Genomic DNA, 14,939 nt, shown 5'->3' with positions numbered 1-14,939 from the left:
CCCCTCAGCTGAAGAATGGATAGAGAAAATGTGGTACATTTACACAATGGAGTACTACTCAGTGGAAAAAAACAATGGAATCTTGAAATTTGCAGGAAAATTGATGGATCTAGAAGAAACCATTCTGAGCAAGGTAACCCAATCGCTAAAAAGGCAAACATGGTATGTACTCACTCATATGCGGATTTTAGACATAGAGTAAGGATTATCAGCCTACAATCCACACTGCCAAAGAAGCTAATAAACAAGGTAAGAGAAACATACATGGTCCCCTGGAGAAGGGGAGAGGTTCAAGATCTGCTGAACAAATTGGGAGCACGGGAAGAGGGGGGAGGGAGCTAGGATAATGAGAAGGGGAGAAGAAGAGGGATGCCGAGGACATGAGGGAGCAGAAAGTTTGAGTCAGGCGAAGAATAGATGATAACAAGAATGGAGATATCATAATAGAGGGAGACATATTTGATTTACAGAGAAATCAGGCACTAGGGAAATGTCTGGAGATCTACAAAGATGACACCAGCTAACAATCTAAGCAACAGAGGAGAGGCTACCTTAAATGCCCTCCCCTGATTATTAAATTGATGACTGACTTATATGCCATCCTATAGCCTTCATCTAGCAGCTGGTGGAAGTAGAAACAGACACCCACAACTAATCACTGAACTGAACTGGAATCCAGATGCAGAGAAGGACAAGTGAAGAGCACAGGGGTCCAGACCAAGCTGGTGAAACCCACAGAATCAGCTGACCTGAACATCCGGGAACTCTTGCTCCCCAGACTGATAGCTGGAATACCAGCATGGGACTGATCCAGATCCCAGGAACATGGGTTTCTGTGAGGAAACCTCAGAAATCTATGGGACCTCCTGTAGAAGTTAAGTACTTATCCCTAGCATAGGTGTGGAGTTTGGGAGCCCATTCCACATAGAGGAATACTCCCTGAGCCAAGACACATGGGGGTGGGCCTAGGCCCTATCCCAAAGGATATGATAGACTCTGATGATTCCCTATGGAAGGCCTCACCATCCTGTGGGAGCAGAAAGGATATGTGATAGATAGGGTTTTAGTTTTGTGGGGGGGCGGTAGGAGAGGACGGGTGGGAGAAGGGAACTGGGATTGTCATGTAAAACAATCCTGTTTCTAATTCAAATAAAAAAAAAGTTGGAAAACAAATAATACATAGTGCTCTTGTGAAGAGAGTTCAGTTCCTAGCACCTATGTCTGCTGCCCTCTTCTGGCCTCTGTAGGCATGGTGCTCACATGCTCATATGCATACACACACAAGCAGGCTTATAATTAAAAATAAAAGTAAAATACCCAAATACTGCATGTCCATACAACAAGGACATATGTTCAACCATGTTCATAGCAGCATTGTTTGTAATAGCCAGAACCTGGAAGCAACCTAGATGCCCCTCAACTGAAGAATGGAAAGAGAAAATGTGGTACATTTATACAATGGAGTACTACTCAGCAGAAAAAAGCAATGGAATCTTGAAATTCGCAGGCAAATGGATGGAACTAGAAGAAACCATCCTGAGTGAGGTAACCCAATCACAAAAAGACAAACATGGTATGTACTCACTCATATATGATTTTTAGACATAGAGCAAAGGTTTACCAGCCTATAATCCTCTACCCCAAAGAAACTAGAAATCATGAATGACTCTAAGGGATAAATGGACCCCAGGAATGGGAAGTGGCATGAACTCCCGAGCTAATTGAGAGCATGAGGGTAGGGGAGTGGGTGCTGCCACAATAAGAGCACAAGAAGAAGAATAGAGGAGAAGAAATGGAGGAGCAGATATATTGAGTTGGGGGAAGAATAGAGGAGAGAGAGCAGGATGAGAGATACCATATCAGAGGGAGCCACTATAGGTCCGAGAAGAGATCTGGAACTAGGAAGATCTCCAGAGACCTATAAGGATGACACGATCTGACAGTCCGGGCAGTGGAGGAGAGGATGGCCTAGAAACCCTTCCCCTAGAATGAGATTGATGACTACTCTCTATGCTATCCTAGAGTCTTCATCCAGTGGCTGATGGAAGCAGAGACAGACATCCACAGAAATACACTGAGCTGAAATCTGGAACTTAGTTGAAGAGAGGGAGGAATGAAGAACGAAGGGGTCTGTACCAGGTTGGAGAAACCCACAGAAACAATTGGCCTGAAAAAGGGAAAGCAGATCGACCCCAGATGCTCTTTGGGAGACCAGTACGGGACTAATCCAGCCCCCTGATCATGGATGCCAATGGGGAGGCCCCTGCACTCCTGGGAGCCTCCGGAGGTGGACTGGCATTTTGCCCTGCTGGGTGGGGGGGACTTCTAGAGCCCATCCCACTTGAAGGGATTCGCTCTGTCTCTGAACACATGGGGAGGGGCCTAGGCCCAGCACAGGAAGATTTGGTGGACTTGGTGGAGCCCCGGTTGGGGGCCCTACCCTGCCTGGGGAGTGGCGGGTGGATGGGGTGGGGGTAGGTTGGAGGTGGGGGAGAAGGAATGGGGGTGAGGGGAGGGAGAGGGAGAGGGGAAGTACATGTGAAACAAGCCTGTTCCCTAACTTGAATTAATAATAATAATAATAATAATAATAATAATAAGAGAAAAAATGCAAAAAAATAAAAAAATAAAAGTAAAATCTTCAACTGAAGCTCTAGACACTAATAGAATTACATTTGGAGATAAGGACTTTGGAACACGATTAAGTCATAAAGATGGAGCCCTCATGGTGTGAACAGTATACCTTTAAAAGGATACGCCAATAGCTTCTTCTTTTATATTCTCTGTCTGTCTCTCTTTCTTTCTCGTGTGTGTGTATGTGTGTGTATGTATGTCCATAATACAAGAACACAGTAAGAAGGTAGTGTCTGCAACCTGGAAGACAGCCCTCACAGGCCCCTGGCCCTATCACCATCTTGACTTCAGACTTCAGCCTCCAGAACTGAAAGAAATAAATTTCTGCTGCTTGAGCCACCCAGTCAGTGGTATTATGTTATGGCTGCCCATAAAGATTAATTCAGGAGATGAGGAGGAACAAGAGAAATGGATTACAAAGGGAATCTTCTAAGCAGGTTGGTTGTAGTGCCAGTGCCATGGGGATGTGAGCATGTCTAAAGTTTGCACAGTTTAAATATAAGCTGTCTAGTGGACATCCACAATGTCTCAACTCTTAAAAACTTAGAAAGGGGAAACCACAGCACCACAACAGCCTGTGGACAATTTGGCAAATCCAGGGAAGGTTTCATACCTGTATTCTTCTTCCCAAAACCTCCAGGACATGCCCACAACTTTCCATGAAGAACTCCTGTGTCCCCTGTCTTATCTTCCTGTGTTCCCTGACTTCTGTGTCCCTTGGCTTATCTCCTATATCCCTTGGTTTTGGGAATCAATTACCACCAATCAATCACGGATTTTTGCAAGTGTTTGTCAGTATTTCCGCAAGTGATTTCTTTTCCTGGCCAAGGTCTCTCTTCTTGATTTCTTTTCCTGGCCAAGGTCTCTCTTCTCCTTCTAGACAGACATGCTTCACTGTGGGAGGACAGCTTCTTAGCTCTGACCCCTTTATGAGAATTCTACCTCTCTCCATACTTAAAACTTTTCTTAAGAGCACTTGAGACCACAACACATGCCTGTGCCTATGTTTAACATAAGACCACTCATTTTTAAAGGAGGCTTAAGTCCCTAGCTCGTGGTCTGCTGTGATAGGATAGACCCTTGACAGAGGATGGACTTTCATCACCCTCTTTCTGGTCTCCATAGGAACTGACTTTTTAAACTGGATTTTTAAAAAGCAATCTTAGTAGAGCTAGAGCTAGGATTTGAACACAGGAAGTACTAGTTCCAGCATCCACATCTTAGCCTCTACCTGCTAACATGCCTCCTAGCTGACCAAACTCCATCATCCATGGTAATCATGAGAAGAAGAACATGCAGTTTCACCCCCATGATCTGCAGTTGCCACACGGCTAAAAGTGTGACAGTTCTTTTGTTGGGAAAGGTGAGTTTTAAGACAGAACTTCTCTGTGTAGCTTTGTCTCTCCTGGAGCTCTTGTTGTAGACCAGGCTGGCCTCAGACATATAGGGATCTACCTGCCTCTGTTCCCCAAGCACTGAGGTTAAAGGTGTGCACCACCACTGCTTGGCAAGAGTGTCCTCTTCTGTTCTTTGGACTTTTGTACCAACCAAAGGAAGCAGCTAGATGGCAGATGCAATAATTGAGTTAAAGAAAAAAATCACTTAGAGATCATCTGCTCACATGAGTTGAGAACCAATTGTATCAGAGCCTGTTTGAGGGCAGGTGATTGATGCTCAGATATTTCCTCAGTTAAACCCTTGGGCTTTTCATTTCAAGTGATGTGGTCAAGCCTGCTGTCAATTGGCCCATCTGCTCTTAAGAAAATAAGTCATTTATGTTTATATGCCTCTGTCTTTTAAGCCATCAACTAAGAATAGTGGGGGCTGGGGAGAACGATCAGTTTGTAAGGTACACACCTGGATTAAATCTCTAGCACCAATGTGGAGGTGGAGGTGGTGAGCACAGTGGTACATACTTGTAATCCCAGTGCCAGGGGAGTCAGAGATAGGATGATGTCCTGGGACTTTCTGGTTAGTCAACTCAGCTTACTTAGTGGGTTCCAGACCAATGAGAGACTTTGTCTTTTAAGAAAAAATTGGGGGAAGACAATGCTTGAGGAACAATACCTAAGGTTATCAAGATTGTCCTTCTGGCCTTACATACACTTGTGTACGTGGACACTTCTCTCTCTCTCTCTCTCTCTCTCTCTCTCTCTCTCTCTCTCTCTCCTTGTATCCTTTTATCCTTTCCTCTCCTCTCCTTCTCCCTCTCCCTCACCCCTTCCACCATGAGATGACACAGCAAGAAGGCCCTTGCCAAATACCTTGAACTTCTCAATCTCCATAACAGTAAGTCAGTAAATTCCAGTTGGTTACAATTGTTGAGTCTCAGGTGTTCTGTTGCAGCATCAGCATAGAAGGAACTGAGACAGTGAGTGTGAAAGTAAGTATGATGAAAAATTACACTTCACATTATCAACCTACAACAGAAAACATGCTTTGGACCAAACATTTAAGACGTATTTGTCACCAGGCATGTCATCACAGCTTTTTGAGAAACTGAGCCAGGAAGATCAAAAGTTTGAAACCTGCCTGTCCTATAGAAGGAGTTTAAGGCCAGCCTAAGCAACTTAGTAAGATTCAGTTTCCAAATAAAAAGTGTGTGTGTGAGAGAGAGGGGGGGTGGGGGATATGACTCCCAGCAGCAGAATGCTTGCCTAGCATGTGGGAAGCTACTGGTTCAATATCTCAACCCTAAAAAAAAATAATAGCAAAAGCTAGCCATATGTGTCTATTTTATTGTGTTAATCCCTGAAAAAATGCTATTAGGCCACAAAAACGGCAGTGTTGCAGGGGTCAGCATCATAGATCCAACCCTGCACAGAATTCCATGTAAGTAATTAAGATCTCTGTTGAAATTAATGTTGGTGTCTAGGAAAGTTGACTGTGATTGGATTGAGGGATGCCTACATTGATTAGTAAAGCTCGTGTTCATCAGTGCACATGCACAAGCACTTTTCCAGATGTGATTTGCTCAGGATGACTCTGACGTAATGAATGATTTCATCCATTGGATTCAAACCTTGAACAGATATTGGAAGACAATGGAACTGTGGAATTTGGGGATTGGATGGAGGCAGTAGGTCACTGGGAGTGTATCTTTGGGGCTGCATCTTGCCTTGACCCTTTCCTATTGATACTCCTCTCTTCTTGCTGGCCACCGTGAAACGAACAGCCTCTTCCTCCATGGGCTTCTACCACCAGCTGTTCTGCCTCACCAATGGTCTGCAATTAACAGAGCCAGGGACTATGGACTGAAGTCACTGAAACCTTGAATCAAAATAAATCTTTCTTCATGACAAATTGTTAGATATTTTGTTCTGGTGACAGGAAGCAGATTAACTCAGGATCTTGGGTCCGAGAGTCTCTGCATCTTGAAGCTTTTCTCCTGTCTGAACTCACATGCCCTTTCCTCACCTGATAGAATCCCTGATTTGTAAGTTTTCGTGTAAATTTTACTGCGGTAAAAATGCTGTTCTAGTTTTGTTTCTGTTGATATAATAACTAATAAAACACTCTAACCAAAACAACTTTGGGAAGGAAGTGGATTATTTGGCTTACACTTTCAGGGACAAATATCATTGAATGAAGCCAGGGAAGAGATTCAAGCAGGGAATTGAAGCAGAAACTACAGAGAAATGCTGCTCACTCGCTTATCCTTGGCTAGTTTTCTTGTACAACCCAGGACCATCTTCCTAGGGAATGATGCTGCACAGAATGGACTGGGACCTCCCACATCAATTAAAAATAAAGACAATCCAGATTTTATTGACTCCTCATGAGAGCACTTATCTGTGAGGAGGAGTGGACTTGGGGGAGAGATGGGGAGGGCAGGAGGAGGTGTGGGAGGGAGAACTTTGGTTGGAATGTAAAATTAAATTTAAAAGAATAAATAAATTACATTAAAAAACTAAAAAAAAATCAAGACAATCAAGGCAATATGATCTAGGCAATGACTCTCTCTTGGATAACTCTAGGCTGTGTCAAGTTGACAGGCAAATGCTAAGGGATCTTAGCATCTTTTTAAATAAAGAGTGTTATTATATTAGCTTTGTACAGTAGATTTGCAGAACTTGTCCATCACACATTACTGGAACACTAAAAGACCTATTATTGGATGACTAAAAATAAAATCCCTTATGATGAGCTAAATATGTGTGTTTCCCCAAATTTACATTGAAGCAGTAAACCCCAATGTGGTTGTATTTAGAGATGGGGCCTCTAAGTAAATAATTCATGTTAAACGAGATCACATGGAGAGGGACTTAACCTCCTAATATCAGGCATATTCTTTCTCTCCCTCTCTTCCAAATGATGATGTATAGCGATATTAACCATCTTCAAGCTAGGAAGAGAACTCTCACTGGCCACACTGACACTTTGATGTGGAACTTCCAGCCTCCAGAGTTGTAACTACATTTCTGTTATTTAAGTCACTTGGCCTATGGTATTTCATGGTGACAACTTAGGCTGACTAACACATCCTACCAACAGTATGACCTATTTTAGCCAACCACATACAGAACCGTAGACCCATCCCACCTCTCCTAAGCCCTGATAACAAACTTATTTTGTGTACATACCAAAAGCATATTTTCCCCAACAGCCTCCCACTGTGCGTTTTGTGTGTATTGTATATGTGTGTGCTTGTGCAGTGTGCATGAAGGCACTTTTGCACATGTGTGCATGTGTGTCTGGAGGCTTCTTCTATCACTCTTCACATTGTTTTTTGAGGCAGGGTCTCTCGCTCAACCCGGAGATCACTAATTGGCCAAACTAGCTAGGCAAGGAGTTCCACTAATACCCCAGTGCTGAGGTCACTGCACACCACCAACTCAGCTGTTGTGTGGGTGTCAGGGATCCAAACTCTGGTACCAGTTCCTCAGCTCCACCACTTCTGCCTCTGTGGCCCACTCTGTGACCTTGTCTCCTGTCCTGAATCCTCTGCCTGACAAGTGAATGAACTGAGAATGTGAACTTGACCCTCCCTAGGAATAAGCTGGGCAATGCACTTGCCTGGTGCCCTTGGTTGGGTAGTAACTCGTCTTAAGGTCCTACTGGCCAGTTTTGATGTCCTTTGAGAATACGCAAGGCCTCAGACACTCCACAGTCATAATGATCAATCCCTACATAAAGAGACTGTTTGCCAAAGATTGTTTTTTACTATTTTTAATTACGTATGTGAGTCTGTGTGCAGGCATGTGCACATGAGTACTTGAGCCCATGGAGGCCAGAGGGTCACTCTGAAGCGGATGTTACAGACAGCTGTGAGCTGCCTGATATGGGTACTGGGAACCTGACTTGGGTCCTCTGCAAGAGCAAAAGGAGCTCTTAGTTATGAAGCCATCTCTCCAGCCCCACTTTCATAGCTTGGAGCTAAGGTTCAATTATTTGGGAGTTAAGGAGGAGGGGAAACTTTTCAAATAAATTCCCTGGCAAGACAGCAGGGGGCAGAACACAGCAGCCTTTCCCAGAGGCTCCAAGGTCACTCTCTGGTACCTTTCCTAGCCAGGGCTACCCAGCACTAATTTCAGGAGAACACCAGAGGCCTCTCACCTAGCTTCTGATGCTTCCAAGATGAGCTGAAGCTGACTCTGATAACAAAGTCCATTCCCCTGGCCCACTTTCCCAAGCTCAGGAGAGGCAGGCTTGATAATCCCCCCCAAGGAAGCTCAGCAGAAACTTCAAACAGCATTTGATGGTCTCCTTGTCATTTGAAAGTCTCTGGGACTGAGACAAGCTGCTAGGCACCACACCAAAATCAAGGTCCAGAACCTTGTTCTGAAAAGAACAAGTGAAAGCTAGAGGTAGCACCGGGGACTCAGAGCTGCAAATTCTCAGGTCCCACTCTAAAACCAGTAAGCAGGAAACATGGGAGTGGGTCCCGGCCCCTCCCACCCCCCCCACATCCCCCACCCCCGAGCTAAGAAAAATCTGTTATTGTGTCAAAACAGGTAATACTACATAACACAAAATTGACTATAGTGATTATTTTAAAGTATATGATTCTGTAGCATTATACTCTACTTCTTAGTTGAGTGTCTCTCCTGGAATCCCCAAAGCCAGGTCTAATTCCCTCCTACAGAGCACATTTGTCCTTTGTTCTATGGAAAGGGATCTACATGCACACCCTTATTCTGCTTTGCTTCCTTTAGGTGATGTTTTAACCAAGATGCCTCCCCAATTCAGGAGGAATACAAGACTCAGAGGCCCCAGTGTCTGCAAATTCTCCTCCCTCAACAGAGAGAAGACAATATGAAGAAAAGCCATTTTCCCCTGAACAAAATGACCACCACATGGACAAGTGGCAGAGCTTGAGAATTTGTCACCAATGGGAAGTAGGTGCTGCTTTCTTCTAGGGAGTCAAGGATCTCCATGTCACCAGCTGATAACAAAAGATAAAGATGCTAGGCCGGCTGTTGGTGGCGCACGCCTTTAATCCCAGCACTCAGGAGGCAGAGGCAGGCGGATCTCTGTGAGTTCGAGGCCAGGGCCAGCAGAAACACACCCCCTCAAAAAAAAAAAAAAAAAAAAAAAAGATGCTGCCTGACTCAAAAGTCCTAAAGCTAGGGTCATTCAAGAAGAGGTTGTTTCCAGTTTGTTGTCATTCAGGGACACTGTGAGGCTGTGCACAAATATTTACTTTGATTTTCTAAGAAGAAAATTGTCCAGGAAAAGCTTTTAGATCAGTCTTTCCCAATTCTTTAAATACTTGGTTAAATATTTATCCACCTACTTTGCTGGGATTCGAGTTGGAGAGCTAACTACAGGGGAGAGTTCCCCAGGGTGAGTATGGGCTAAGTCCTCCCACTCCCTTCATTCTATAAGGAGAAAATCAGGCCTGGCTTTGGGGGTTCCAGGAGTGTCACTCAACTAACAAGTGGAGTAGACCCCCAACTTTCTATCTTCCAGCTTTTGACAGGGGGGAAATGATTGATGACTTGCTGGAGAGCCAGCCATGGATCAAGATCCTAGAGAAGAAGGGGACACCCAAGAAGAGGGAAAGAGTTAGGGAAGGAAATGATGAAGAGGAGGGTGAGTGAAGAAAGGAAGCTGACCTATAAGAGGTCCTGACAGGAAATCAATATGGCCGACAATGTGTACCCTTAATCCTTGCTGTTTCTCCTCTGCTTTCTCTTCACTCCTAAGAAGGGCAAAGCCTATCAAGGTTCTCAGGTCACTGAACAGCTAAGAAGCAGAGGATGTGAAAGGAACATGCTGGAAGTGTCTGAAAAGGAGGACATAGGAAGCAAAGAAGGGAAGAGAAGAGAAGGCAGAGAAGACAGAAGAAAGCTGACCAGAGGGCAAGGGACAGCAACTGAAGATACGTGGAAGCATTTAAAGGGGATTTGCATTAAAACATGTTTGTTTGTCCGATATACCCTCTCCTCCATCTTCCCACTAAGGGTTTAGTAAAATACATTTTCTGGGGTTGGTTTAGACTTCGTGGGGGTGATTAAAGAACTAATAATTACTTCAGCAATGGGCAAAGATTGAGTAGTAGGTAGGTGGGATGGTTCTGCAGACAAAATCACTTGCCTCCAAGCCTGGGGACCTCAGCTCAATCCCTGGGACCCACATGGTAGAAGGACAGAATTGAATCCCAAAGTTGTCCTTTGACCACAAGTTCACCATTACACATGTGCCCACAGACACACACACACACACACACACACACACACACACACACACACACTAAATAAGTGTAATTTAAAATAAGAATAAGGAGATTCAATAATGTTTAAAGAATAAAGAGATATTTTCATGTGTACCCAGGTTAAATAAAAGTGGGGAGAAAAGGGAAATGTTTGGTATTGGCATGGCATGTAATACAAACCACAGATAAAAGAGATTTTCCCACAGAGAGAGTGCTAAATTGGGACACATTTGTTACTGCAGGAAGAATGTCTTGTCAGCTATCTGGTTGAGAGATAAAACTAACAGAAGACATCACCCAAGACACCTGTTCAGACAGCTTGAGGTACAGTGAGCCATGACTCACAACCTTTGTTGGGTATAGGAAAAGGAGGTCTGCCGGCCTTTTGGTAGGAAATGTAGAAGTACCTTTCTTATAAAGAAACTATGACAGGCCTAGACGCGTTTGATCTGTTATCTAGGTCAAATCAGGTGTATTAGCTTCCTGTTGCTGCTGTAACAAACCACCACGATGTCTATGGGTGATTCTCACATTATTCATGAGACCAGCTGCCTCCTCACAGCAGCTTTGCTGTCTTTGGGCAATTAACCCTGTAGCCACAAATGATTTGAGTAGACTTTTACATTCCAGCTCATTCTTCCTAGCTTGTAGGGAGTTCCACCAAGGTAACGGAGATTTCAGACTCCAGACAGTCTGATGGGTCCAGATAACCAGGATTCCTTTCCACAACAGACCCTAGAAGTGAGTGCCCTGTTTGTTCCTGCTTTAACAAGAAGCAAGCAGCAATGACACCTTCCCAAACCACTTTTGTATCAGTTTTGCCTAGAGTTGCATCATCAAGCTGATGACACACTAATTGGTTACTCCTGTAAATGTGTAGATTGTGTGTGTGTGTGTGTGTGTGTGTGTGTGTGTGTGTGTGTGTGTGGTGTATGTATATGTATATGTATGTATATACAGCTTTTATTTATTTGCATTTGTGTTTGTGCCTGTGTGAATTTCTATGCACCCTGTGCACTCAGAAGCCTGAAGATGTAAGCAGAGGATGTCAAATCCCCTGGAGCTGGAGTTACACGGGGTTGTGACTCACTGTGTAGGAGCTGGGAATTGAACTCAGATCTTGGACAAGAGCAGTAAATGCTCTAACCACTGAACAATCTCCCTAGCTCCATGAATTGCCCTTTTATATGTGTTATATAGGCAATTGTACACAAAGTTGTCCTCGGGTGCATAACCTTCTTTTCTTTGTGAGACAAGATTTCTCGCTGGCCTGGAACTTATCAAGTAGAGTATGCTAGCTGGCCAGAAAGCCCCAGGATCCACCTGTCTCACCTCCCCAGTGCTGGGGTTATAAGGGTAATGCCACCACACCTAGCTTTTTTATTTAGGGTCTGAGGATCGAACTCAGGTCTTCATTTTACCGACTGAGCCCACCTCCCCAGCTCTTACTTTGATTTTGAACCATTATGGTACCAAAGCTGATTACAGAGGTAATAAGTTCAGTATGAACTCATTATTCTTCTGCCTCTGCCTCTGTGGTGCTGGGATTACACACAGGCACCACAAGGCCCAAATGTATTTGTTCATCTATTTACTGGTGCTATTTCCTGCCAGATACTATATCTATAGCACTTACTCGGTGTTAGAGACCACTGAACTAAAGAAACTCTTACCAATGAAGGGACTTCCCAAAGTAAGAACAAAGACAGCAAAGAGAAAAGCAGCCTGGTCAATGGGCCAAGGAAAAGGCCACAGTCACTTCAGTAAATATTTGCTGAATGGATGAGTCAAGGACTGTGTGAGGCTTTGCTAGAAGTAACAGAGGATACCAGGACAGTGGGAGTGGTGAGCTTCATAAGAGTTGAAAATCGGAAAGCCAAGTTCAGAACAAAGACAAAGGTAAAGTGTTTCGTGTTTGTTGGAGGCTGGAAAAATTGCTTAGCGGGTAAAGTTCTTACTGTGCAAGCATGAGAACCTGAGTTCAAACCAATCCTTTCAATTTAAAAAAAAAAAAAAAAAAAGAGGAACGATGATAATGGCAAATCCCTCAGGGCTAAGAAGGTAAAGAAAAAAGATCCTTAAGGTTTTCTGACTGGCCAATCTAGCTAAATCAGTCAAGACCCTATCAAAAGATAAGGTGGAAACCTTATCCAGCCTCCATATACATTTGCACACACATGTGTACAAGTATACACTCATAGGCATGAGTACACAAACACACACACACACACACACACACACACACACACACACACACCATACACAGATGTTACAAGTGAGATTCCTTTAGTTCCATTTGTGTGTGAAAAGTAGCAAACATCTGGTAATTAATCTGGTTTTCTCATAAAGGTAAATAATTGCTCCTAATCACAAATCAATTTATTTCTTCCCCTGTAACCCTTTTAGCCCTCTCTCTTTCCCTTGCTTATACCTTGGACCAGTCAGTGACTCTGATCAAAGGCACACAACAGTTAATTTTGAGGAAGTGACTGAATTAAAGCCAGGAAAAAGAATTGTTAAACAGCAACAATGGTGTAGGAAAGATAGACAGACCGACAGACAGACAGATAGACCTCCCCCAAAGAAATTCTAGAACAGTTGATCACATTACAACCACACACACACACCCCTACCTAAATACCAGAAACCTAGTTGGACCTTTACTTAGAATCAACTAATCTAACAGAGAGACTAGGTGCCACCTCAGAAGGCAGGAGCTGGGAGTCCAGAGCCCAGACCTGTCTGACTTCCTTCTCACCAGTGCTGAAACCCAAGAAATACCCCAGAAGGTCTCCCAAAGCTGAGGAAGGCCTGGGGAACTCCTGTGTGCAAACATCTGTGGAAGAAGGCAAGGAGTGACCACCCATGCAGAGACCATTGCTTATGAAATAGGAGACCACCAGGTTGTTGACACACCCTGGACCCAACCAACAAAGGTGAAGACATCACAGTCAACCTTAGGGGTTGTTCAGCTTACAGGAAATAGCAGTGAGCTATGTTCAGAGAAGGCCAAAGACAAGCTTCCCGAAGCACCAGCGTCACCCATACCATGAGCTGTGCTGTTCTGCAATGCTTACGTGTGAGCAGCCATAGTATGAAGACATCTAAGAGTCCCCAAATCCCCAGCAATGAACACAGTAATTAACAGAAAGTAGAGAAGTGCTTTCGCCTGAGAGAATTTGAAAGAAGAGAAAGGTCAACCATGAAGACACATTGTGACCCAGCCCTGCTTTTGTGCGCCTGGCTCTTCTTGTGTAGCCTGCAAAGAATGCAAAACCCCACATCTTACGACAGGCGCCGCCTGACTGTGTGCCACCAGGCTGACTCACCTCCCATGCTGCTGACATTCACCAGCCTACCCTTGGATTTTCTAAGGAGAGGCAGGAACACCTTGGTGACCTCCACTGCTCCGAAGAAGTTCACAGCCATGCATTTTCTGTAACTGGTCATGGGAATGAGTTCCCCATCTATCGGAAAGTGGAAGATTCCAGCGTTGTTGACCAGAGCCCACAGACCTGGAGACAAAACAAAGCAGCTGTGAGGGTGGGAAAGGCTGGAGCAGGTGGGGAGTTTCATGCAGTAAGCTCTGGAACCTCCAAACCCCTTTGAAATGGAGGCTCCAGTCAGAGCACAAACTTTCTAACTTTGGTCTCTTCCCATATACCTAAACCTCCCCATGATGGGGCACTGTGAAGAGAAAAAAAAAATGTGTGTGATATCAAACAATGCTTTTGGAGAGCCTCTCCTTTTAAAGTCTGTTAGAGGCTGTGTTCATGCATGCCATGTAGATGCCAGAGAACAACTTGTAGGATTCAGTGCTCCCCTTTCCCCATGTGGATCACCGTGACTGAACTTGTATCCTCAGGCTTGGCTGCAGGCACCTTTACTCACTGAGATGTCCTGCCTTCTCGGTTCTTCTTTTGCCTAGTAGCTCTTTCCTACAGCCAGGAAGCTGGATAGTCACCATGTATGGGAAAAGCTGGCCCAACAAGAGGTGAGTTCATAGTGTCACAGTCTGCCTGGCCTTAAAGCAACCTGTGGGTCGCGACCCCCATGGGAGTTACATACCAGATATCCTATATATCAGATGTTTACACTATGATTCATAAGAGTAGCAAAGTTACAGTTAGAAATTAACAATGGAATGATTTTATGGCTGGATCACCACACCATGAGGAACTGTATTAAAGGGCCACAGTATCAGGAAGGTTAAGAACCACCGGCATAGTTGGGCAGTGGTGGCACAAGTCTTTAATCCCAGCACTCAGGAGAGGGAGGTAGGATGATTTCTGTGAGTTTGAGGCCAGCCTGGACAGGCTCCAAAAGCTACACAGAGAAACCCTGTCAAAACAAAACAAAACAAAACCCAAACTGGCTTAAAGTTTCAAAGGCTGCTTCCTGCCGACAGGAGTATATAAAGACACTGTTAACACACTGCAGGATGAGATGCCTAATGGTCTTCCCTCATCTCTAAACTAAAAACATAGAAACAAGAAGGAAAATACAAACAGTAGGGGTGACTGCAATGAAGCCCTGTTTCCTGGTCCAGACAATGTGTCTCCTTGAACATCAGAATCACAGAACAACTAGTTTAGACACACTCCTGGTCCTACCACCAGAAATTCTGAGTGCACATGAGGTGGGACCT

General features: G+C 44.4%; 1 protein-coding gene across 1 annotated transcript in view; it reads right to left on the bottom strand.

The window, feature by feature from the left end:
- Hsd17b2 (hydroxysteroid 17-beta dehydrogenase 2) overlaps positions 1–14,939 on the bottom strand; it is a 71,771-nt gene that overhangs the window by 6,563 nt on the left and 50,269 nt on the right. Inside the window, exon 3 of the mRNA XM_027410776.2 lies at positions 13,621–13,806. Within this exon, the coding sequence (XP_027266577.1) occupies positions 13,621–13,806 (186 nt within the window). The remainder of the gene's footprint in view (positions 1–13,620; positions 13,807–14,939) is intronic.

Source organism: Cricetulus griseus, chromosome 3, assembly GCF_003668045.3.
Source record: "Cricetulus griseus strain 17A/GY chromosome 3, alternate assembly CriGri-PICRH-1.0, whole genome shotgun sequence".
Taxonomy (NCBI): domain Eukaryota; kingdom Metazoa; phylum Chordata; class Mammalia; order Rodentia; family Cricetidae; genus Cricetulus; species Cricetulus griseus.
The sequence above is the reverse complement of the archived record's forward strand: the minus strand, read 5'-3'. Positions and strand labels throughout refer to the sequence as shown.